Source organism: Hemiscyllium ocellatum, chromosome 2, assembly GCF_020745735.1.
Source record: "Hemiscyllium ocellatum isolate sHemOce1 chromosome 2, sHemOce1.pat.X.cur, whole genome shotgun sequence".
NCBI lineage: Eukaryota > Metazoa > Chordata > Chondrichthyes > Orectolobiformes > Hemiscylliidae > Hemiscyllium > Hemiscyllium ocellatum.
In genome coordinates, this window is record NC_083402.1 from 68,536,012 (window position 1) to 68,563,659 (window position 27,648).

The 27,648-nt window shown below is 40.7% G+C and overlaps 1 protein-coding gene across 2 annotated transcripts in view; it reads right to left on the bottom strand.

Moving 5' to 3' along the window:
* Positions 1 to 27,648, bottom strand: part of trim36 (tripartite motif containing 36) — a 107,534-nt gene that overhangs the window by 30,327 nt on the left and 49,559 nt on the right. For both annotated transcript variants that reach the window (XM_060844496.1, XM_060844487.1), the window contains exons 6-7: positions 12,599 to 12,852; positions 3,130 to 3,251 (exon numbers count right to left, since the gene is read on the bottom strand). In XM_060844496.1, coding sequence (XP_060700479.1) covers positions 3,130 to 3,251; positions 12,599 to 12,852 — 376 coding nt within the window. The remainder of the gene's footprint in view (positions 1 to 3,129; positions 3,252 to 12,598; positions 12,853 to 27,648) is intronic.

Consider the following 27,648-nt stretch of genomic DNA (forward strand, 5'->3'; position numbering starts at 1 on the left):
TAACTTTAATCCACATCAAGATCACTTGGTTCCAGAGATGTTACTGTTATAAGGAATCACATTCTCACCCACTAACTTTCTTGAGCATAGTTTACACACATCTCTATCCTATTTACTCCAATCCCTGGTTCCTCCCTTATTCCATGTAAGTGCCTCAGCTTAGCTCTGTTGGTTGTATGAATCCTTTGTCCATTAAATTTGAGCAGCCACATCCATTCTGTACTGGATACAGGCCCAAAGCTCAAAACTGCTCATTGTTTAAATTAATCTGACAATCTTGACAGAGGTGTAAAGGATAATAAACATGAAAAATGTGGCAAAATATACTCACGCAGAAGTGATAATAATCTGAACTTCTGGCTGAAATACATTGTTGAAGCAGTGACAAGTGACCTTTACTCTCTACCTAGCCATGTTATGTTTCTTGACTTGGATACAGAATAATAAAGTGAGTGGTCCATTAACTGACCTCACCTTGGTGGATTCATGGGTTAATTATACCCTTAGATTAGGAGTAACTAATGATCGTGTCAGTTCATGAGCTATCATGGAGACGTCAGACAATTTGATAATGAAGCTGAATCTGTGAAGTTCTAGGTGATATCCTCTCTTATAATTGCTTGTGTATGGTTATGTTTAATAAAATGTGTCAGTGTACATTTAGCTGAGGGGATGAAGTGGTAGGAGCAGTATCTTTATACAACTGGAGAGAACGGGTAAGAAGAAGCCTAAGCCCATTTACAGCCCAGCAAATATATAGTGCTATGGATGAAGGACAAGGCCAGCTTAGCAATCCAACTTCAGAAAAGCCCAGTGATGAGGGGAAACAACAGAAAATGAATTTCAAGACACGCTTCGGCGCCGAGCTGTGGAGAGGGAAAGCCTGCGCAAAGCTGACAGAGTGTGGAGAAAAGGAAAAACCCACAGCAGGGAATGTGGCAAACTGCAAGAAAAGTCAATCAGCCCTAGTATGTAAATCATTACATGAACCAGAGGTCTTTACAGCTTGGGGAAGAATAGAAAACTTAAAGTCTGCAACAGAATGTGAATGGTACGCACTGCTGCTACTGAGCATGGTGCAGGGAGTGAATGTTTGAGGAGCGGTGCCAATCAAATGGGTTTCGTTGTCATGGATGGTGTCAAGCTTCCTGAGTATTGGTTGTTGGAGTTGTACCTATCCAGGCAAGTGGGTAGTATTCCGTCGCACTCCTGACTTGTGCCTTGTAGATAGTGGTCAGGCTTTGGGGTGGTCAGGATCTGTCCTACCTGTCCATCTTCCTTCCATCCTACCTGCTCTACCTCTCCACTGACCTATCCCAATTACCTCCCAGCTGCACCCACCTATTGCCTTCCCACCTACCTTCCCCCCCAGCCCCACTTCCACATTCCTGATGAAGGGCTTACACCAGAAACACCAACTCTCCTGGTCTCTGGATGCTGCCTGAACTGCTTTTCCAGCGCCACACATTTTGACTTTGGGGAGTCAGGAGGGGAGTTAGTTGTTGCTAAATTCCTAGTCTCTGATCTGATCTTGTCATCACAGTGTCTATGTGGCTAGTCCAGTTTAGGTTCTGGTCACTGGTAACAGGATGTTGGGAGTGGAGGATTCAGTGATGCTACTGAGCCTTAGAGACTAAAAAATAAATTTTTACAGAAGATTTCCAAAAACCAGATGCAGAGATAGCCAATGTTTTCATGCATTTGACACAATGAAAAGATACCCAAAAGAGAGTTCCCAGATTACTGTGAGCTATTAGCAAAAGAACTCTTTCTGAGGTAGTCAATGAATGCTGATCTTACATTGGAAGAGTAAGCCCTTATTAATAATGGTGATCACCTGTACATTGATAATAATCTTTTGAAAATACATGAAACATCAAATGCAGGTCTTTATCCCTCAACAGCTAGCAATTCCAAACATTGAACTGAGATTAAGACTAGTAGGCAGGGGACTTATTCTATATTTCACATTATTGCTCAGTTTTCCATCCAACCTACAAACCATAGTGTTACACAGGAACTTCTTGTGGACCCTGGCTCACCAGCCTATTTCCTTATTGACAATGATGTGCTTCAGCTTTCTGATGGAGATCCAGAGCTGTTCTTGCCTCAGTATCACTCTGCAACAAGTATGGAACTGATACCAGTGCCAATAGAAAGTCTCACACCTGCTTTACAAGTAATAAAGGAGATCTTCGGTTCCTCAGTTCCAGATGGCCCTTTCTTCTTATTTTTGTCCACCAGATTTATCCCTGCCTCACAGTGAGTCACAAAAAGACATGGAAGAGAATTTCAGTTCAATAAGTTGATATAGCCCGAGTGACGGACAGTTGCTTCTTCCATCCTTTTTTTTCCCAATGGTCTTCACTGCTATACATGCCCAAGAACCAGCCATTCTTAGAAGCTGCCATCCCACTCCAAACCCACCACCCCAACCCTGTGTTCCCCTTTTAAGACAGTAATAAAGGAGCTTGTCCCTTTTTACACATCCTCCTAGAGAGCTGACAACATTGTTGGAGATTAATGCTTCTTCAAGCAAAAACGAATTGGAGAAAAGAAAAAGTCAGAGTAAATAGATAAATGTTGGTGATTAAAAAGGGCACTGAGAATGAACTTGGAGCTCTGAAGTAATAAATTAACTGTACCTCTACACTAAGAGTAGCTACTGAACATGTGCAGAAGAAAAAAGGCATAGCCATGGTGTCAACATCAGATGAAATGGAAGTGAAGTCTGAGTGTAAAAGTCCCAGGAGATTTTCTTTTTTTATCATCTCTCACATGTGGTTATTTTTGACGAAGTTGGTCAATGTTCAATTCGCTGAAAGAAAATCTGATCTTATTAAAATCTTGATGAGTGTAAAATTGCAAATTTTATCTCTTTTAAAACCAAAATGATGTTTTTCTGTATAAGTATTTCATTGCAAGTACATCATTGGAAAGGCGATAATTTTTAAAAATCTTTCTCATCCCCTGACATGTGTGTTATGGAACAGCAGTTAAAGCACAGCCATGACTTCTGATGAATGAATTGAAGTGAAAGAGTTCTGATAGCGAATAAAGGATATTATTAAAGACTATATTGTGGGTTTCCTAACAGATATTAAGCCAATTTATTCCAAACAAACTCACCATTTGTGAATGACAGTTCTTTAAGGAGTTCCTCCTCTCGGGAAACATCCAGACTGAATTCTGTGAAGGAAGGTTCTGCAGCTGGCTGGAATGTCTTCAGGGATTCAGTGGCCATTCGGATCCTAAAGCACAAGGAGTACAAAAGACAAATGAAAAACAATGTTCCTCAAGTTAAAGTTGATTATAAAACAAGGCACAGAGGTAATATTTTTCTTTTGTTCAAGATGTCTCCTAACAACTGGCCAATGGTTTTGCTTCATTGAAGAGTGTAGATCCAATGATGCTACGTTTACGTTGCAAGTTCCATCCATGTTACAGATTCTACTTGTGATAAATCTTAGAACTCAACACAGAAAAATAACATTTCATTTCAAATTTACAGTTTTATTAAAATATCTCCAAGAGTTGTTCAAGTATTATTAACACACAGAGTGATAACAGCACAGTATTTAGATTTATTTCTCACTATCATGATGGACTAGTAGGCTGTCACCTAGGTAATTTTGAAGAGGTGAGAAAGGACATGGATGCATTAAAAAGGATTCAAATAGATTATAGACCCAATAAAATTCAGAGCTGTTAGGATTTCAGTAATACAGAACCCCTCCTGAAATGCTGCCTTTCATGTCACCTCATCGCCTGGATAGCAGGCAGTAACCTTGAGAACAACATTGTCTTCAGTATTCCTTTTAGCAAGGAATTGATACGTGGTGGTAATGGAGAGTGGATATCCCTGATCGGACAACAGATACTTAATGTAATAAGTTTGATAAGCAGAGTGGCCTACTGATCGATTTTCTTACATTCTCAGAAGTAAAGAAGGCAAATAACTTCCCTGTAGGAGGACACGTGCTAGCTCAGACAACTCAAAAGATAGGGAATAATCAGACAGAAGAGGATACACACTATAGTTACTGAGACAGGTAAAGTTATTTCTTACTGGTTGGAAAGCGATTAGAGAGAAAATGGAGGCTGGGGAGAATGGGCCAACCACATACCAGAACATAGAAAGTAGTACTGGTTTGGTGCCTTTTCCTCCACGATAGACAATGTTAGTTGAGTATGGTGCCATTGTAACATTAACATACCAACCATGCCTCATGTTACAAATCAGGTTTTAGTTCTTGAAATTTCATTTTATGCTTAGAAACTTAGAGAAGCTACAAAATCAAGTCAAGTCATCTGGCCAAGCAATCTGTGTCAGAAATTCTATCCATGTGAGCATTAGATGATTAGATTATTTACAGTGTGGAAACAGGCCCTTCGGCCCAACATGTCCACACCGACCCGCCGAAGTGCAACCTACCCATGCCCCTGCATTTACCCCAACCTAACACTACAGGCAATTTAGCATGGCCAATTCACCTGACCCGCACATCTTTGGATTGTGGGAGGAAACCGGAGCACCCGGAGGAAACCCACGCAGACACGGGAAGAATGTGCAAACTCCACACAGTCAGTCACCTGAGTCGGGTATTGAACCCGGGTCTCAGGCGCTGCTAACCACTGTGCCACCGTGCCGCCCGAAGTTTGATAATCTTGAAATGGGAGATTCTGTGGAAAGTCTCCTAAAAATGGCCATTGGAATGGCTCAAACCAATGTCCCATCTATTTTCACCTGCTTGATTTCCATTCTGTAAAGTGTATAACAGTGGTTAAGTGGCAGCAGTTCTCTGTTGTATAATTCTGGAAGTGGTAATGATGCATTATATTGAACTTTATCCAATTTGATGAGGTCATACAGGCTTTGGGCAGAGAAAGAGTTAATCTTGCATGTGATCCCAATGGAGATAGAGATGATATACGTGACTCCTGATTACGTGGTTGTAATTATGTCTAACTAGTCAATATGGAGTGTGCCTACTGCTACCATGAAACAAATGACCTTGTTACGTCAGATGAGTGCCTCTTATTAACACTCTATAGTGGTCTCTGATAATTAGAGAGGCCCCTATACTCTGCCAAAGAAGGAGGATTGGTTGCTGCAAATTAGCCCATCCACAAGCCATCGTGGTTTGTAACAAAAGGTTACAACATTCTATTATCCCCAACAATATATTTCCAAATTAGAGGGTTTGGGATTTCAGGTAAAAAACGTTGTAATGAAAGTCACCGAACAAGGATATATTACAGTTACCCATGAACAGTGAGACAACTATGGGCATTCTACAGAAAATTAGGCATTAGTCTTGCTGTCAGAACAATCCAAAAATAAGAATGTTATCTATTATCTTCATCACTTGGACAGTGAACAAATTTCAATAGAAATGAAAACTGGCTAATTCTATAATGGGAGAGTGATCAACTTAATCAGTTCACTCCCAAGCAGTGAAGGTGAAAATGACTTCTCTCTATTTATTATCTGTTAACTTTAGAATGTTAAAAGAATTAAACTAGAAGGTCTTTCAACCTTTCTGAAAGTTTAGGAAAGGATTAATGACAGATGTCATTGTTATAAACAGCCTAGGTAGAAAAATGTAAAACGTTTTACAAGCAGCTGGAATGATAGTTTTATGGTAGACAAGGTGATAAAAGAAGATAAAGTCAAGATATGCAAATAAACAATGATTTCATTTATAGGTTGAACAGGCTCAAGATGATGAATGGACTACTTCTTTTCTCTACTTTTATGTTCCAAATTTTACTGTATGCCCCTGAACAAAATATTAAGAAGGACTGTAGTGATTGTAGAAAGGTCAGCCAGATGGATTACATAGAATATGAGTTGCCTGATTGGGGCTGTTAATCTGGCTGATATATAAGGATAAGTGTCAGAGATACTGTCAAGGACTGTTCATGTGTAAATAAAGAGTGTTTTAGAGATGGAATACTAGCCTCTGTTGAGTTATTTCAAGAAAAAGTAATAAAACAAGTTTGTGTTTTATTAGAAAGGTGTTTGTGAAATACCCCACTCCAAATTTATTGGAGTTGCACTGGAACTGAAATAATATTTCAGGAATCTGGGACTGTATAGAAATCAAACAATGTCTAGCAGACATTTTGAAATATTTGAGAGATGGGTTGATATGATGTATAGTAATGAAATGTTATTGTTAGCTGCATTACTCATTTCTAATTCAACGCAAAAAGTTGTTTCTATAATAAATGTGGCACAAAGAGCTGTAGCCTGATTTCCTACTTTAAAATTATTATAAAGATGGACTGAGCTAAATCAGTTTAATAAGGCAACATTTGTTCAGCTTCAATTTCAATTCAGCTTCACTGAGCATAAACTGAATCAAATGTTTCTGTTTTTCTGCTTCAAGCAATTTAAACATTTTATAGCAATTCTTAAGATAACTGTAATTCGATAAAGCAAAATAAACCCACAGTACCAGATCAATCATTTCTGCCGCTGGACATGTTGGCTGAGGAATATTAGCCAGGACACTGACAGCATGGACCTGAAAGAAAGCTGTCAGAGCAGAGGTGATCTGAGGATGAATATAAAAGGGGAGAAGGTCCAAAAGGATTGAGCAAAAGGAGCAGAATATGGTCAGAAAATCCAAAAGCAAATGAAATCAAGCATCACAAGACAGAGGTAGGTGAGTGGTTGGTGAATACCACTTTTATTTTCTCGCTCCCTAAGTCTAGTCAATGAATTAAACCATGAAATTTAGCTTTGGTCTGATGAATGGAGGCATGGCATAGTACCTCAATCCTGTTAAATGCACACCCAGAATGCTTTTTATGTCCAAACCCACCACATGTGCAAGGCCGAACCATCAAACTGGAAAATCTCAAGCTGTGGATTTTGAAATTCCAGCAGCAGTTCGCACTAATGTTATACTTCTGCAAGGCTGTGAGCTCCACTGCTAGCACAGTTCAGGAGGCAAACACCAGTACTTCTGCTAAGCTGCATTGCTGCAGAAACCTTCTCACAGACCAATCACAAATTTAAGTTGTTACGCATGTGCTGCTTTGCAAAAAATGGAAACAGCCCATGCATTTGAATAGACTATGGGCAGTCTAAATAAATGAGAGGGCACATTAATGGTCACCCTTCAGTTTAAGAATGTACAGACAGCAAAAACTTGGGAGACTGCGAGATGGGCAAGGGGGCGTGGTAGGTGGGACAGATGTACTCTGCTTGCATCTCAATCCCTCACCACTATTCAGAATACCGGTGGGAGCAATGGTTCCTCAATGCACCATCAATGGTTCAGCTATCCAGAGTGAATAAAAGTCAGAAAAGTAAAGGTAATAAATTATTCTACAGATTGGGGAACAGACAGAGGTTTCTGCAACCATATACATAACTCCAGAATACAGCATGGCTTCCTGAGTGCCAGAGTCAAGAATGTAACTGAGTGACTGACTGTAAAACATAGTCTGCAGCTGTGCCCATATCAGTGCCAATAGCATTGGCAGAAAGAGGGGTGTTCTGTAGGCAGATTTTACCAAGAAAAGCAAGGAATTTTTTTTAAAAAGACTTCAACAATAGCAACTTCTGAACTTCTCTCAATATTACATATCAATGAGCTCAGAAGTAGAAAGATATTGGAGATGAACATGTTGGAGAGATGGTGCAGGAGATGCTTTAGGATTATAACCAGTTTTGGGGGGTCTGTTCAAGTTGGACAGGTTGTTCTTCACTGAGATTAGGACTAGTATCATGCTTTGCTTGTGCCAGTGTCAAGTTTTTGCAGGGAGATGCAAATTAGAGTTAGAACAACATTTAAAATAGAATGTATAAATTTGGTATCCAAGCACTGGAGACAGAGAATATATCATCTAGAAAATTCAAGTGGTTCAGGAATTAGTAAGATATACATCGGTGAAGTCGAGTGAAGAAGGCAGGTGGACTACAAATATAGACAGATACTGGAAGAAAGATATCATTGAGTTTATTGAAACATGGCATAAAGAATGCAGCACTCCTCCGAATAGAACTTTCCAACTGATTACAAAGCTTTCTTTCAGAGTAGAGAGAGGAAGTGGGGAGGAATCACAATATTAGTTAAAGAAACAATCACAGCTGTATGATCGTGGGATAATATGGTAGATTGTGATCATCAAATATGGCTAGCTGGGCTGAACTGATAAACAATAAACTGCATGATAAAGGCAGTCACACTGCTGGGAGAGTACTGTAAACTTGTCTGGGAACATAAACACTTCAAACTCATGAGCGCATGTTTGATTGATAGCTCTGGCTGTCTATCTCTGATCTCAGTTTCATAATGTTTATTTACACGTGGTTAACTTGCAAGTGCTCTGCAGTTTCAGCTATTGATACTTTAAAGGAACCAGATGGTTATTTGGCCTGTAGTAGGAAGAGTTTTAAGTTATTGGATGGAGTTAACTCTCACTTTAAGGTCCATTCCTTCTACATAAAGTATGTGTGGGTGAATGGGCATGGAAATGCCAGAGCTCAGCATAAAGATCTCTGAAGGACCACAGAACAGGAGGTGAGTACAGACATACTATGGCATTGCACCATAGTGGGATATGAGGTTTGTTTGAGGGGATGAGGGGGGTGCGTGTCTTGGCTTGGGGGTCAGTAAGGAGAATCTTTAGAACTCACATTTTCAAAGCTTCCCTAAAGTAGACAATAAATGATGACATCTCTGCTAGGCAATGAACCACAAGCTTTATAAAGCTGGCCCAACTTTACAAAAGTAGGTGAAGCCTATCTTCAGAATGGAATTGGCCAATGTAGAGTAACAGTGTTGGCTGGTAACAGTTAAAAGACCCTGTTGGAAATCTGAAAACCTCAGCATGGAGTCAAGAATCTTGGAATCGAGTTTGGCCTACCATTAAAGGATTCCAATAACATCCTGACATGGTGACAGTTAAGATCAAATTGGTGTAAAGGATGTAGAGTGTAACTGTCTGTCTTTTACCCTCTCCTCATTTCCAAGGGCTGGGCCATGGACTTCCAACTGATTTCTCCACACTAACAGGAAAGAACAGCAGTAGGTTACCATTGCCTTCAGCTGGATGATAGAGGGAATTTTGTGGTCTTTCTTTAGGCATCTTGGAAGGATTTACAAGCTTAAACTCAATTTGATGGCCCTTTCATAAATGCACCTTGCATGGCCACCAAATCCTGCAAGGCGCTTGAACCTAAACTTTCTGACCCAGATGCTAGCACAGTGCCATAAGATCTCTATACAGAAACCTTACATAGTGGCAAAGCAAATGCATCTCTTCTACATGAAGATTGGCCTCTAGTGTCTGCTAACTCATTGCAGCCATTATGGCACCTCTCTGATAAACTTTCAGGCCACTCACAAAGCTTAGACTCGCACTGCAGTGGGCACCACCAACCAGCAAGGAAGGGCTGCAACAGTCAGGCACAGAATCAATGGGGCAAAAGGACTCTTCTATGCTGTATGGTTCTGTGACCCAGATCACAGATTGGACCAGTCCGCATCTCAGATCTGCTCACTTTCTCTCTTAGTACTCATTCACTTAGCCCCCACCTGAATTCGATCAGCAAACAATGTCCTGCATTGTAATTCCACGCCATGCCAGGACCACTAGCATGTTGTTACCCTAGCCAGAACTGCCATTTTGAGGTGCTCTTTTGTGCAGACACAGACAGATTGCTGGTCAGTAGGATCCTGCTGGAAGGGGACATCTTGCTATATAGTGCACCGAGCTGTCATTCTAACCCCTACAGTATGTATCAGCTCCCCATGCAGCAAACAAACATATTAATGCAACCAAATGGACATATCCAGTCACGAAAAGACCACTGTCAGTCAGAGGGTCTGATTACCATCAGTCCAGGGATGTTGGCATGGTCAGTCATCCACTTGGGATGTTCATGGTCAGTATAAGTGTCCCATACAGTCTGGGGTATGATCATTAATCAATCATATAAGACCAGCACCAATATTAGGGCAATCATGTATTGTTAGTCATGGACCTGCAAACAAAGCAGCTGGGGTCTGCTCACTCAAGTCAGTCTGAGACCTGGGGTAAATACAATTCTAAATCAGGAGGGTTTAAGGGTGGACTCCTGTGAGCAGCAGGGAGATCACTGCCTGATGGGGTGGGGGATTCAAGCTGTGGTGGAAGGCAGAGGCACTTATAAAGTGGGGGATGAGATTTACAATGGGGAAAACTGAAGCGTGACAGACGAAAGTGCTAAAAGTCTCCCAGAAATAATGGAAAACCTAGTGAGTAATGTACATGAGGCACTATAAACATTAACTGTAGAAAAGGAAATAATATTGGACAAACTAATGGAAGTTAAAATCAATAAAAAAATTCTGAACCTGATGATATGTGGAATAGCATTAAAAGGCATGGCAGGCCAATACAGGAGGAGGGTTAGGCAGGGAGTGTCAGGGGCAGGGAGGACATTTCATGGTGAAGTTCAATGTGGTGGCTGTCCACAAGAGGGGAGCATTGAGTAGAAATGGACTGCTAGGGTACTGCAAGGTAACAGGGGACGTGGAGGCTTTGTGGATGGGGGTGGTATTTGGTAACCAAATGGGGCCTGGTGCTGACAGTGCCCATTGTGAGCTGTATTCCGTACCATCACTCACCTTGAAATCCCTACTAGAAAATAGATCAAATACCACCCAAGGTGAGCAGAGTCGGTGTCAGTTTGATGGGAGAAGGTGTGGGATCCGGGCACTTTCTGGACGCTACGACATTGTCGCAAGTAGCTGTTTGCAAAGTGTAACTAGTTAATTTGTTAGTTTCATCAGCCATTTGCTGTCATGCAGAGTGGGTCAGATATTAGTCAAAGGCAATTTGAACTTGGGCATCTCAATAATGCTGAAGTGAGCAGCAATGATATTACAAAAGGCCAACATCGGCTGAAGGGGAAATTGCTATTTGCCCATCTTCCAAGAAGTCTGTGGGAGCCTCATAAAATCTAAAATAAAAAGCTATCCCAATGGCATCCATGTAACTACTGTTAATTGTTGTAAAAAAAAACTGATTCATGGATGAGCCTTTGGAAAATCTGCCATCTTTATCTGATCTGTCCTACATATGATTCCAGAGCCACAGCAATGTGGGTGACCTTTAACTGCTCTCTCAGCAATTAGCATTAGACAATAAATACTGACCTAGCCAGTGATAGCCACATCCCGTAAATGAACTAAACAAAAGAACATTGATTTATCATCTGTTACGTAACGTTAATGAAGATCTGTACTGAACAGTGTGTGAAGGTGAGTGTTTGATGTGGCTCTGGGATATGAAGGGTGTTAACACTGCCTTCTTGATGACATTGGGTGGTCACTCAGCCAACTCCACCAAGTTGCTGCACGTGCTGAATGGGGATGGATAATGGAGACATGTTCCTTGCCAACCACATTCAGCTTGTCTCACTTTGTGGTGAAGTGCACTCAGCTTCCATCAGCACAGCATGACACCAGTGAATCTTCAGAGGTCGAAAAACACTTCTATTCCCATTCTAGGTCAATTCCACTGAGAATTGTGAGCCTGGCTGTGGTTGGGATACTGGTCGCTGTGGCTGCGTATTGAAGAAGGCAAGGGCAGGTGAGGGGCAGTGGGGGACCAGGCCCGATAGCAGGTCCAGGAACAGCAGCGGGCTACTGGGAAAGATAAGGAGTGTCCAGCCTGGGGACAGGTTGCTGTTGCTGGGCTCCTCGGGGTGGGGGGTCAGGTGGAGAGGAGGTATTGTGGGGTTGGGGAAGGAGTGCAGGAGGACCAGAGGTTTCCAGCCCTCCATTTCCAGTGGATGAACGAGGTGCTGTGGGCTCAACTGTCTCTGACTATCCCCATTTTCTATTAATTGTTCCCATTATAATAACTTGTGCCTCATTTTCCTTTAAAGATCCAAGTGAAAGGAATACCTCCAGGAGTACGTCTATTCAAGTCGATATGTACAGCATTGACCTCACCAGGAGACTCCCAAAACAGTGACAACAACCTCTTTTAGAAAGAGCTGGCATTTCATGGCCCTGTGCAGGATGCAGTGAGGAGTCACTACGTTGCACGTGTTAAATTTGAAACATTCACTTCATGTCTCCAAACCTTGACCATCTTCACATCCTCCACACACATTTACCTGATTTTGTGTCATCTGCAAATTGGAAATCCCCACATCTAAATTATTGTAATTGTCTTTAAAGTTGTGCCTCAAGCACTGATACTTACAACCCACTAGTCACAGCCTGCCAATCTGAACATGAAACAATTATTCCTCTGTTTTCTGTCCCTCAAACAGCTCTGAATCCATGCCAGTACATTTCCCCTCATCCTATGTGTTTAAATTTGTTTACTCTTAATGCAAAAACCTATCAAAACATTCCTGAAAATTTAAATTAACTACATCCACCAGTTCCTAAAACCATACTCCCCATGTCAGAGATACCTCATTATGAAAAAAATACTTTGCAAGATGACAGAGCTACCCATTCTCTGAAATTCAGCAATTATATTGTGGCTTTATTAAAAGTAAAGGGCAATAGGTAGTACCTGGAGAATATAAAAAGCCATTTAGTTTTGGAGCAGAGATACAATTTTATGCACCCACCTAACGTGTAGTTGCTTTGCTGTCTGCACAAAGCAAGATTGGTCTGTTTCCTTCAGTACTTCTTGGGCATATCCGACCAGGCCACTGTTTTCCAGCATCCCCTGATATTCATCCATTTGGTTTTGTAGTTTCTCCAGTTTTGATGAACGACTGTCCTCGATTGACTTGATGAATTTCATTTTGCGTTGTTCCAGGATGGCACACAGTCCATCAATCAAATCAGTGGCTTCTCTTTTTGCCTTTTCTCCATTGCTCTGCAAAGAATTAACCAAATAAAAAGAATGGCTTTCAATCCAAAGTTTCATTCAATTCACTCCAGTTGGGTGATCTAATGTAATAAATTTAAATACTACTTGTCAGGGAGTAATAGTGACCAGAGCCAGGACAGAAAATTAAACTTTTGATTTTAAAAACTTATGTTTCCATGATTTGTGTGCAGTAGTGTCAGAACTTTACACTCACACAAGTTAGCCTTTTGTTTACTTTGAAAGCCAACAGTGCAACGTCTTGCTAGGATTAAAGCAGTGCTCATTACATATTTCTTCCCCAATTAACTGAATCAGAGGCTTAATGAGTATGTGGAATTTACTGTCACCTCCACCCCTGTTAATACATTTCAAAATGCCATTGCAACCTGTACGACTCACTTTAGAAACAGAGCAATTTCTCGTTTGCTTTATGAGCTTATTAACCAGTTGTTTACCAAAATATTTTTTGACATAGAGTCATAGAAATGTACAGCATGGAAACAGACCCTTCAGTCCAACACATCCATGCCGACCAGATATCCCAACCCAATCTAGTCCCACCTGCCAGCACCCAGCCCATATCCCTCCAAACCTGTCCTATTCAAATACCCATCCTTAAATATTGCAATTGTACAAGCCTCCACCACTTCCTCTGGCAGCTCATTCTATGCATGTATCACCATCTGTGTGAAAAGGTTGCCCCTTAGGTCTTTTTTATATCTTTCCCCTCTCAACCTAAATCTATGCCCTCTGGTTCTGGACTCCCGAACCCCAGGGAAAAGACATTGTCTGTTTACCCTATCCGTGCCCCTCATGGTTTTATAAACCTCTATAAGGTCACCCCTCAGCCTCCGACGCTCAGGGGAAAACAGCCTCAGCCTGTTCAGCATCTCCCCATAGCTCAAATCCTCCAACCCTGGCAACATCCTTATAAATCTTTTCTGAATACTTTCAAGTTTCACAACATCTTTCCAATAGGAAGGAGACCAGAATTGCACGCAATATTCCAACATTGGCCTAACCAATGTCCTGTACAGCCACAACATGATCTCCCAACTCCTGTACTCAATATTATGAACAATAAAGGAAAGCATACCAAAGCCTTCTTCACTATCCTATCTACCTGCGACTCTACTTTCAAGGAGCTATGAACCTGCACTCCAAAGTCTCTTTGTTCAGCAACACTCCCTAGGACCTTACCATTAAGTGTATAAGTCCTGCTCAGATTTGCTTTCCCAAAATGCAGCACCTCGCATTTATCTGAATTAAACTCCATCTGCCACTTCTCAGCCCATTGGCCCATCTGGTCAAGATCCTGTTGTAATCTGAGGTGACCTTCTTCGCTGTCCACGACACCTTTAATTTTGGTGTCATCTGCAAACGTACCTCTTATGCTGGCAGACAAATTGTTTTGCTGAGGGAGAGCATTGTGCTGGTTCACATGAAACATGTTAAAGTTGGTTGGTTTATTTTAATTATTGACAATGTTGTGTACCAAGCAAAGTTGAGTTAGCCAGCCATTATCTCACCCCACCCAACACTCCTTCCCAAAGACTTCACAGATTTCCTCAACTATATTTCAGCAGGATTGCCACCTTGGCCACTCAATAAGGCATGTAATTGGACAAAGGCAGTAAATGGTTGTGCCTGAATGCTGCAATTAGAGGTGCAAAATGACGCAGGTACTGATTTGCATACTTAGCTTCAGGCTCAAAACAAGGTAGCAGGTGCCTCAGTCATTTAAATCTCCGCCTAAAAACACGTGGACCTTGTGCAGCATTAGAGTGGCTGAGCTGCCCCTCCCATCCCAATATCCTATTACCGGCCTCGAGATAGTCAAGTGAGAAGTAAGCAGTCAGCATTTTAAAATTTTCCCATCAGTGTTATTACTATTTATTCATTATTATTCAGACATAAAAAACTGTTTAGGGTAAGATTATTAAAACTGGCAGATGCATCATATTCTTCTTGAAAAGAGTTTGAAAATGAGGAGTTTTCACTTTTAGCTTGGATTATGGTGGGAGAGAGCATAGACCTTACGCTGATGTGTTTACTGTTTTATGAATTATGTGCAGCACTACGTAAAACAATTTTATCTATTTAAAGTTTAACAGTTGATTTTATATAAGAATCATCAATTTTAATTAATTAAATACAAAAGTATCAATTTATGTTAATTCCATATTCCAGTTTGTCAAAGTGATCAATTAAAGTAAAGCCAATGTCTTAAACCTGAACACTTTTCAGAGCAAGTGATTCCTAAACAAAGCAAGCTCCAGCTCAGTTCCCTTTGTTTATAATGCTTTCAGGCCCTTCAAAATTGGATCATGCATACTTTAACTGGTAAAACAATCGGATATGAGACACAGGTTGTCATCACATATTAAATGGTTCACTACCTAAAAGGTTCTCTCCTCATGACAGAGCTTCGGTGTTGATTTTTTTTATAAAAAATAAAAATCAATTAAATTGAAAATGATAATTAATCATCAAAGCAAACACAGACTGGCTTAGCTGATCTTTGTTTTTTATTTATGGAATGTGGGTGTCACTGGTACGGCCAGTATTTATTGCCCACATCCCAAATTGCCCTTGAATCACATTGTTGTGAATCCTGAATTGCAGACATGCCAGACTGGGTAAAGACAGAAGACTTGCTTCCTTAAACAACCATATTGCTTCTTATGCTAACCAACAATTGTTGTCATGGTCACCATTAATGAGACAAGGTTTTAATTCCAGATGTTTCAAATGTGGTGGGATTATTATCCTGCGCTTATTTTTAAAAAAATGTCTTAGTTCAACTTGAATGAACTGTAATGTCAGTGGAGAGGGGAAAAGAGGAAGTAGAAAGTTAAATGCAAGGCAGGTGCTGTTGACAGTTCTGAGAGTAGAGCTCTGTGCAAGGTAACATAGAATTATTCATCCCTTTGGTATGTGTTCCAAGTTAAATTAAACAAGAACATGAAAACCACAGGAAAATTGATACATTGCCAATATTTTTGTCAATCAGAGCAGAGCACATACGGAAACTTGGACTGTAAGGTCACAGAGTCATAGAAATCTACAACACAGCAAAAAGACTCTTTGGCCCATCGAGCTTGCACTGGTTAAAAACAAAACAAACATCCAACTATTCCAATCCCATTTTCCAGCACTTGGTCCATAGCCTTGGCATAGCAAATGCACATCTAAATATTTCCTAGATGTTACAAGAGTTTCTCCCTCTACCACCCCTTCAGGCAATGGGTTCCAGGTTCCCACCACTCTCTGGATGAATGAATTTTTCTTCACATGACAACTACTTTGACAGCTGCTGTCAGTGTTAAACACATAACCTAAGTTTCTTGTCAGGGTGCTGGGAGGTTTGAGTGCCAGTTAAGTAGATGCCAAATGGATACAGTGTCAGCTAGGGTGGGGGTAGGGTGCCAATGGGTAAGTGGCAAGGAGGCTTGTTAAGTAGTATGCGTAGGTCAAGATAATCAGGAGAAATTGTGCTTGGCAAGGGGTGAGGAAACTGGTGTTTCTCTCGGAAGGATGTTGTTACACTTCCAAGGGTTCAGTAAAGATTTACAAGGATGTTGCCAGGGATGGAGTGTTTGAACTATTGGAAGAGGCTGGATAGCCTGAGGCTTTTTTTCCCTGGAACGTCAGAGGCTGCGGGATGTCTTTACAGAGGTTTATAAAATTATAAGGGACATGGATAGGATAACATAGACAAGAGTAGTGGAGTCCAAAATTAAAGCCTTACGTTTAAGCTGAGAGGGGAAACATTTAAAAGGGACCTTAGGGACAACTTTTTCACACAGACCATGGTGTGTGTACGGAACGAGCCACCAGAAGAAATGGTGGGGCCTGGTACAATTACAGTCAGCTCTTCTTTAATGTGGTAGTTCCATTCTTGTGCAATCCTGTGTTATAAGAAAATGATGTAATAGCAACACTATTTAAACTAATGGGGCTGGAATTACATTATAACCAATACATGCTTTAAAACTTTGAGCTTTAGAAACAGTGTCACTAATTCATCAAACATGTTATAGCAAATTTGTGTTATCAAAATGCACATTAGAGCAGAATGACCTCTACAACTTTTAAAAGGCATCTGGATGGGTGCATTTATAGGAAGGGTTTAGATGGATATGTGCCAAATGCTGATAAATGGGACTAGGTCAGTTGAGGATATCTAGTCCACGTGGATGTATTTGACTGAAGGGTCTGTTCCATGCTCTATGACTCTATGAATGTCCTCTAAACCTCCTGCCCCTCGTCTTAAGTCTTTGCCTCCTGGTCCTAAGGGAAGAGTACTAAACTGGGCCAAGGACAATTATATCAAAATTAGGCAGGAGCTCGGAAATGTGGATTGGACACAGCTATTTGAAGGGAAGTCCACATTTAAGATGTGGAAGGCTTTCAAAGCTAGGTTAAAGATAGTACAGGATAGGCATAACCTGTTGAAGGCAAAGGAAAGGAAGGCCAAGAATCATGAACCGTGGATGACAGGAGAAATTGTACAACTAGCCAGGAGGAAAACGGAAGCATACGTAAGGTCTAGGCAGCTAAAAACAGAATGGGCCCTGGAAGAATATGGGAAAAGTAGGACAAGTCTTAAACGAGGAATCAAGAGGGTTAAAAGGGGTCATGAAACAGCTTCATCGAGCAGAATTAAGGATAATCCCAAAGCATTGTATTCTTATATAAGAAGCAAGCGGGTAACTAGAGAAAGAATTGGTCCACTAAGGATAATGAAGGAAGGCTGTGTGTTGAACCTGAGAGAATGGGTGAGATTCTGAATGATCATTTTTCATCAGTATTCACTGAGGAGAGGAACATGATGAATGTTGAGATTAGAGATAGAAGTTTGGTTATTCTGGATCACGTTGACATAAGTAGGGAAGATGTGTTGGGTAGGCTAGAGGTTATTAAGGTAGACAAATCCCAGGTTGCTGAGGGAAGTGAGAGAGGAAATAGCTAGGGCCCTGACAGATATCTTTGTGGCATTCTTAAATACAGATGAGGTGCTGGAGGACTGGAGGGTTGCTCATGTTGTCCCCCTGTACAAGAAGGGTAGTAGGGATATTCCAGGTAGCTACAAACCAGTGAGCCTGACGTCAGTGGTGGGAAAGTTGCTGGAGAAGGTACTGAGGGATAGGATCTATTTATATTTAGAAAAGAATGGGCTTATCAGTGATAGGCAACATGGTTTTGTGTGGGGGAGATCATGCCTTATCAACTTAATAGAGTTCTTCAAGGAAGTGACCAAGTTGATAGATGAAGGAAGGGCTGTTGATGTCATATACATGGACTTTAGTAAGGCTTTTGATAAGGTTTCCCATGGTAGGCTAATGGAGAAAGTGAAGTCACATGGTGTGGAGGGTGTTTTAGCTAGATGGATAAAAGACTGGTTGAGCAACAGGAGACAGAGAGTAGTAGCTGAAGGGAGTTTCTCAAAATGGAGAAAGGTGACCAGTGGTGTTCCACAGGGGTCAGTGTTGGGGCCATTGTTGTTTGTAATAAACATAAATGATCTGGAAGAGGGCACTGTTGGTATGATCAGCAAGTTTGCAGATGACACAAAGATTGGTGGATTAGCAGAAAGTATAAGGGACTGTCAGAGAATACAGGAGGATATAGATAGACTGGAGAGTTGGGTGGAAAAGTGGCAGATGGTTTTCAATCCAGACAAATGTGAGGTGATGCATTTAGGCAAGACTAATTCTAGAGCGAATTATGCAATGAATGGAAGAGCCTTGGGAAAAGTTGATGGGCAGAGAGATCTGGGAGTGCAGGTCCATTGTACCCTGAAGGTTGCTGCACAGGTGGATAGAGTGGTCAAGAAGGCATATAGTATGCTTGCCTTCATTGGACAGGGAATTGAGTATAAGAGCTGGCAAGTCATGTTAAAATTGTACAAGACATTGGTTCGGACGCATTTAGAATACTGTGTACAGTTCTGGTCGCCACATTACTAAAAGGATGCCTCAAATACTGATGCCCCACTTCACAATTGTTCTCCACCATTCCCATCAGCCTGCAGCTCCCAATCTGCATGTATAAGTCCCCGAGCCTCTTTGTTCCCCAATCTCACTTTCCCCTAGTTTCTCTGAGAAGTCCCAACAGAATGGCCATGGCACACCCTCCTATGCAACCAACAAGAGATTCCCAGGTGAGAAGCTCCTAACCAATGCTCGTACATCTCCCTAACTAGACTCACAAACTATGAAGCCATAGGATTAACTGGGGCCCAATGCCCAGATTGCAGAGGTACTGACTCCATGACCAATAAGACCAAATAACCCTGGACTGGTATTGGAGCTTACCTTTGACTTACTGTGCTAGGATTTAAATCAGGACTGTTCTCTCATGAGACACACAACTGGTGGTGGGTTAACCTGAGGGTCACCATGGCTCAGACGTAAGGCAAGGTGGGACCTTCATGGTGACTGCAGTCAGCCCAGAAACTGAACTCGCACTGTTGCCATCACTCTGCATTGCATGCCAACCATCCAGATAACTGAGCTAATGATCCCTAGCAGTGCCAGGTTCCTTAACTAACAGATACCTCCTTGGACATCAGTGGGGACTGCTCCCCAAAGAATAGAGAGATGGCTACGTTCTTGCTGCAGGTGTAGTATATTTATTACATAAACTGTTGACACATGGTGTGGGTATGAAGTGGATGTAGCACATTACCATACAGCAAGATGTACACTCCCTTATCTGGACACTGCTGAGTAGCAATGCAAGCTGCTTGGTTGTGCAAGTGAGCAAATAGACAAGGCAGGTAATGCAGAGGCACAGTGAGTATCAAGGTCAGCGCTAACTGATCAAGTGTTAATAGATGATACCTGGTCTAGCCATGAGCTGGCCAAGTCCCTGTGCATCACGTGTCCTGCAGCAACTTTTCAACGTGAGGTGCCAGTGCACCCTGTAACACAGCTCTGTGCTGTCAGAGCACACTGCCGGTGGAAGTGAGAGGTGTCATGAAGATGGGAAGGCAAATATCAGATGCCAATGTCCATGGATGAGGGGTGCATGCAACTGGTGCCCATGAATCGTAGCCTGAGATGGTCTTGTGTGCTGTATAAGGTGGAGGCTGTTTGCAGCCAGGTATGAGCTGAAGTGACCAGATACTGCTCTGACTTCCATTTCACAAATTCTGAATGTTTATTTTCCTTTCAGCACACACTAGGATAGAACTTGAATATAAATAAAGTGATGTGGAGGTGCCAGTGCTGGACTGGGGTGGACAAAGTTAAAATCACACAGCACCAAGTTATTGGCCAACAGGTTTGTTTGACAGTACAAGCTTTCAGAGCACTGTTCCTTCATCATGTAATAAGGTCTTTAAAAAGCAATAATACCCCTAAATAGACACCTAGCAAGAATCTCCCCTCAACACCCAGAACTTAATTAAAACATGCTCTGAATTATTCCTGATTGTAATTCCAGCACATTTTTCACAAAAGCCCACATCATTCAGACCCCTATAAGATTCTCCCTTCAGTAAACTTCCAAACATACTAGCTTTTGAATAAGACATTAAAATTCTCAGGAGCTTGTAAAACTTTCCATGTCACTTGGAATAGAAGAGAATCTCTTCATGTCCTAGTCAACGTTCATCCTTCTGCTATCACCATAAAACAGATGATTACTGGTTGTGGGATCTGAATGTATTTACATTGATTCTACATCACAACAGTACTTGGAAGGTACTTTGGAAAGAGTCACAATTGCTAAAGTCATCATATATTTGGAAGTGCTTTTTAATTCTGTGCTAAACCTGAAAACATCTCATTCTTTCTCGATAATAGTATAATTTGGAACCGTTTCAAACCAAGGCAAATGCAGTCAGGTGGTTACAGAGTCAGGACTGGGCACACAATTTAAATGTTTAGCACCCATTTTGGGGTAACATCAGCAGCATGTGAAATGAACTCACACATCCTGCGCGAATTGCAGTAATGGTCGTGTTAGTGTAACAATGATTTCACATCATCTATTTTGCAGTCACTACCATTATGTAACAGACAAAATCACGCCATGTGAGACACTTCACTGAGGACAAACTCACGTATTTGATTCAGCCACAAATACCAACTTCAGAGTCATGTGGAGCACATTGCCAATACTTGTGAAGATGAACTGGTACAAAGCCTTTAAGCATTAGGCTCCAGCCAGGCTGGAGATATTCGCAAACTGTGACAATTTTGTGTTTACTGTTGCATAAGGGAGATTACTGAGGCTCTCAATTTAAAGAGAACTGATTACCTTTCATTCTGTCTTCAAAGTGTTCATTAGAGTTCTCCATATTTGATCTCATGTGATACCTGTCTCTACAGTGAGTTGGCACCTTCACTACCCTCACCTCCTACTCTGATTACAGGGAACTCCTGCCCAGTGACTCATTATGTACAAATCCCTCCTTTAACCACCCTTTAAATTGCATGGTGTCATACCTGAGCTTATGGCTGTAAGTGACTGAATGACAGTGTTTCTTCATTCCCACTGTTTTTTTTCACTTACGTCCATTGCTCTTTGACCACCACCGGGCCAGGTTGCCATTCCTGGGTGTCTGAAAGATGCAAGGTGGAAGGATATGGTCAGGGCGAAGGGAGCTGGAATGTGCAGTTTGAAAATCAGATGAGATTTTGAGATGAGGGGGTAGTGGGATGTGAAACAACACGAAGATATGCCATTATTCTTCAGACATACCATTATTGTTTCCGCCATGCTGTTTGCCACCACTTTAGTGATGCTTGCTCCAAATATTAGCAGCACCATCTCCTTCATCAGTCAGGACATTAAGAATAATGAACTGCTCCTACCCCCCTGCCAATTGCTGCAGATTCAAGCCAATGAGTGCAGTAGTCTGTCCCCTTAATGGTTTTCCTGTCATGATCAACACTGTCATCATTCCAGTTTACAGCAATTTGGAATTTAACTCTAAGTGCATATTATTATTGGAAGGAGGTAAAAGAATAACTTCATACTTCAGTTTGGTAGCACATTAAGAACCCAGAAACTAGTGTGGTCAGTGTTAATTGACAAAGCGTAACACAGCATGACATTCCTCTATATGTCCTAATTAAAGGTGTTAACCATTTAATGGAGTTTTAAACTATTAAAATAAATAGGTTAATACCTTCATTAAAATAGCAGAGAGAAGAGTTTCATTGGGATAAAAGCATTCTTCTTTTGGTTAAAGTGTTAAACTGCGGCTTTGTCGGCTCTCTCGGGTGAATATTAAAGATCCCAAGGGCACTCCCTAGTGCCCTGGCCATTATTTAACCCCACCCCTCCAAATCATAGAAACAGATTTTCTGGTCACTGTCATATCGCTGTTTATGGGAACTTGCAGTGCACCAATCACCTGTCACATTTCTGATGTACAACTGTATCTGCATCTCAAAATTATTTCATTTGCTGTAAAACACCCTATAGTGTCCTGAAGTTGTAAAACGTGTAATACAAATGCAAGTTCTTTCCTTATTTGCCCATCAAGAGCATGACCTTGCATATGCTTTCAATTCCCTTCCACAATGTTATTGAATTGCCAAACCCTACACGTTAAGTGTTGACATTTGTATAAAACAATATTAAATTAATATTAAGACTGACAATATAGTGTTAACTTTAAACAGGAGCCGCTTTCTTGATAAAACATGTGGCAGACTATTCTTAAGATGCTTACAAGATACATGATGCAAAAACAGACATAATTTAGATCCATCATTCACTGCTTTAACTTTAATTTTATAGGGAAAAGGCAGGAAAGTGATGTTGAAGATTAGCCGTGATCTCATTTTATGGCAAAGCAGACTTGATAGGCCAGATGGCCTAGTTGTACAGTCATAAATATATACAGCATGGAAACAGACCCTTCGGTCCAACCTGTCCATGCCGACCTGATATCCCAACCCAATCTAGTCCCACCTGTCAGCACTCGGCCCATATCCGCCCAAACCCTTCCTATTCATATACCCATCCAAATGTCTTTTAAATATTGCAATTATACCAGCCTCCACCACTTCCTCTGGCAGCTCATTCCATACACGTACCACCCTCTGTGTGAAAAAATTGCCCCTTAGGTCTCTTATATCTTTCCCCTCTCACCCTAAACCTATGCCCTCTAGTTCTGGACTCCCCGACCCCAAAGAAAAGACTTTGCCTACTTACCCTGTCCGTGCCCTTCATAATTTTGTAAACGTCTATAAGGTCACCCCTCAGCCTCCGACACTCCAGGGAAAACAACCCCAACCAGTTCGGCCTCTCCTAAAGCTCAAATCCTCCAACCCTGGCAACATCCTTGTAAATCTTTTCTGAACCCTTTCAAGTTTCACAACATCTTTCCGATAGGAAGGAGACCAGAATTGCACGCAATATTCCAACAGTGGCCTAACCAATGTCCTGTACAGCCGCAACATGACCTCCCAACTCCTGTATTCAATACCCTGGCCAATAGAGGAAAACATACCAGACATCGCCTTCACTATCCTATCCATCTAGTTCTGCTCTTGTGTCTTATGATCTTATGGACACTTGATGTTTTTAAGTAGTCTTTACTAAACGCAGTGTAAGTTTTTACTAAGATTTTTCTCTTGAATTTTCTTTAAATGTTTTCTAAACAAGTGGAACTTTTATTCCTGAATAAAGATGGGTTTACAAACTCCTTGTCTCAGATCTGATAGACAGATTATTGTCTCATGGATAATCAAGTGAATAGGCAGTAAAGTGGAGTTGAAGCCCAAGATCAGCCATTGAATGGCAGAGCAAGTTTGACAGGCTGTATGGTCTACTCCTGTTCGCTTCGATTCAATTCTTGTGTCACAACACTGTGACCTCTACTGCCGAGACAGACAAGGGCAGTAGCTGTATCGGAACACTAGGATTTGCATGTTCAGCTCAAGCCACACATCACCCTGAATTGGAACTGCGTCACTGTTCCTTCTCTGTCACTTAGTCAAAATCCTACAACTCCCTTCCTACCAGCTCTGTGGGTGTCCCTATACCCCAGGTTCTACTGTGGTTCATAAAGATGGCTCACCACCTCTTTTTGTCCAGGCAGTTAAGAATTGGGAGTAAATTCCGACCTACCCAGTCATATCTACATCTCATGAATGAATGAAAAGAATTGTCAGAATAAAATGTTGTAATTTTAACCTTTGAAGATCATCAGAAACAATTCATCATCCATTTAGAGGTAAGGAGAGCTTTTTAGTGGAAGTAGACCTTGATAGAATCACAAAGCACAAAAGAAAAAACACTGTACTCTGATTCACTTCCTGAATTAAAGAAGATGTCACCAGAAAATTATTCAGATGCTATGAAGTGTTTGGACTGATAATTAAAAAGGTATTTTGGCACTTGGCTGACGTTAAAGTTTACAGCAATTAAAAGGTGGAATGCACGTGAATCTTGGAGATTAAAGTACATGAGTTTATACACCATAATAAAGTATATTTTTATCCAGTTAGATAATAAAACGTCTTCAGACAACATAAAAACATGAGATTAAACAGAGCTTTGTCTCACATGACTATATCCAATCAAATTATAAAGTGAACAGTAAATAATGCAAAAAAGCCTTACACATAAAACAGTGGAATGGATTTTACAGTGAGTGGGCCCCCCCTGCTCCATAGCATAAATGTTAGCCTGCTTCCGCTTAGTTGGAATGTCACATTTTAATATTTTTAGATGAAGACTTTTTAATTAGCATGAGGCAAGACTTCTCTTCATCTCCAGGAGGGGATTCAGCCTCTCAGAGCTTCAAGTCAGAGGTGACAGCTTTGCAAGACTGTGGTCACTGCTGGTTCTACAGGTTGGGCATCCTAATTCTATCTTCTAAGGCTAGAAGATTTTGCCCTTAGTGTCCTAACTGCACTGTTCTGGAGACATGTTCAAATGGACAGTTTATAATATTGGACATGTCCATCAGATTGTATCATACCTAGGCCATCTCAATGGGACAGTATAACATGCCAGAAAAGCTTTATTATATTTGTAGCACTGGACTTCAAAATGGAAAGTCATACTGATCTTCTACTTTTGACAGATATCCAGATGTTTATAGATGAATTTTGCCAATTTAGAGTTAGACCATTGTTGAGTTGTGCATTGGTCTTCAGCATTTGATCCCCGAATAAAAAAAAGAGACAGCATGAGCTAAGCACAAATGAAGGATATTCTTATCTGTCAGCCACAGAATGACAGGGGCAAGGTGAGTGAACAAACTATTCAACGTTGTACATGAAAAAGACACATAGTCATGGCTACAAAACTCAAAATACTAGAAAGGAAAACATGCAACACTCATTATTGTAATAGTTTAGGTTGGTGCGATCAACATTGATCCTTTTATTTTTAATCCTAAATTGGATTATAACCAGACTAATGCACACAGTACATTGCATATCCTATCATTCATTTACTGCCAGGCATTGGTGAATCAGCTGGTAGATTTATATTAAATTAGATTATGACAAAACCAATTCACGAACAAGACAAAGCATTCATGCCTCACAATGACAAAAGGCAGAATCCAATCCCTGTTAGAGACTAATGCACAAATTGTTTCTGTTTTAATTCAGGTCATTCATTCACTTTGAATTTTGTACAATTCACAATTATGTCTTTGTTTAAATTTTAAAAATGCTCATTCACATTTGTTATGTTTGTGAAAAGTGCATTTAACAAGATATAGTTCTGTATATGATTACATTGCAGTAGTGAAACTGCTAATGTCATTTACCTTTCTCCTGCCCCGCCCTTGCCATGACTTCCCACCTCCAGCCACTGTTCCTGTTCCATCCTCTGAATTTAGCTGCTGTATTCAGTCTGATACCTCCTGACAATACTGGTACAAGTGCTAATGGCAGGGATTGAAGTTTCTGTATAACACATTTAGGAACTCTCACAAGAGTATTTATTCGAGTTTACTGAATTTGGGGCTCAACAATATTCTGCCTTTTAAGCCAATAGTAATTCCCCCTGCAAGGATTATGGGTGTTTTAAATATGAGCAGAATAATGTTGTAGGAATACAACAGAACTGTACAGGATCCAATTCCTTTCATTGGCTGTCTAAGCAGGAGGTCCCTGTTAATCAGTAACCAAAGCCACATCTATAACACTCCACATCACAAGCTAAAAGCCGTTCATTACCTCAGTTGTCACCATGCATTTTCTGAGCTTTTTAAAGAATCTTTTATAGATGTGGGCATCTCTGACTAGGTCTCTATTTATTGCCCGTCACTAATTGCTCCTGTGAATGAATTTTATTTTGTGATAAGGGTTTTTCAAAAGAGCATGATTACAAAAATAAACAAAAACAGAAATTGCTCAAGAAATTCAACACGTCTGGCAGCATCTGTGGAGAGAAAACAGAGTTAACTTATTGAGTTCACTCCAGTTTCAAGTTTGCTTCAGTATTGAGGATTGTCAAACCATGGAAGGTTTTACAGGCATTTGGCAATTGCAAAACAATTAGGCAGCCTGCACTTAAAAATTCATTAATGTTCAGGAATAAAATACACAGAAAGTGTTGAATGAAGAGCTCTGTTGGAAGATAGCCAACAAGTACATTTTCCCCAAATCAGATTCTGCTGCCGTATGTTCTTTTAATAAAGGATGAGATCAGTACAGTAATGACAAATTGTCTTGGCTTAAAAGAACAAGATTTAAAATTTGTTTGAGTGGGAAAAGAAATACGAAGAGAACAAGGCCACTGAAGGCACTGGTAGAAATGGTTTATAGATCTCCTGACAGTAACCACACTCTCTGACAGGGACTACCTCAAGGGTGGCACAGTGGCACAGTGGTTAGCACTGCTGCCTCACAGCGTCAGAGACCAGGGTTCAATTCCCCCTCAGGCGACTGACTGTGTGGAGTTTGCATGTTCTCATGCAACTTGCATGTTGTAAGTAATCTAATCTAACAAATAATGTGTGTTTGAAACTAAGGTACTTAAATAATGGTAAGAGACTTTAATTTTCATACAAATTGGACTAGTCAAATTAGGAAAGGCAGGTTTAAGGACAAATTCATTTCTTGTATTAAGGACAGTTGTTAGAACAATGCTTTGTGGAACATACATCTAAACGCCACTTTAGGTTGGTTAGCATGTAATAAGAGAGGATTAATTAATAATCTCAGAGTAAAGGCTCCTCGAGGGATGAGTGATCTGTTTTTTTTTATTCACAAAATGCTTGATTGTCTGGGCCAGTACTGAGTTGCCCTTGATGAAAACATAAAAGGATTTCACACTCAATTGGAGAGTCTGAAAATTAATTACAGACAACTGCAAAGGTTTGAAGACAGAGCTGGCCGAAGTAGAAATAAATGAAAAGTTGTCTGCAGATATGTATTACCATATATTTAAGCAAATATGTCATAACTAGCAACAAAGCTATCCCTCTGAGAAGCATGGACTCTGAGAAGACTGAAACATCCCTAATTACCTGAAGAAGTTTGGGATGGTGTCAAAATGAAAGAAAAGGTATATTATGTTGCTCAGGTAGAAAGGATAAGAATAGACAATAAAAACTTCCACAAAAAGGAAGAAAGTAGCTATGGTACTCCCTTAGAGAATGTAAAGGGGAAATTATGATGGAAATCAAAGAACTGACAGAAACAATGATAAAATATTTTGTATTTGTAGTCATATGAAAGATGTTAAAAGTATTCCAAGAATAGTCAAAAAACAGGGGAAAGAAGCAAAAATTAATTTCAAGCTATCAGCATCACTTATTAATAGAAGGTGATGGTATTGTCAGTGTAGTAATCTAATCCCACGCTTTAG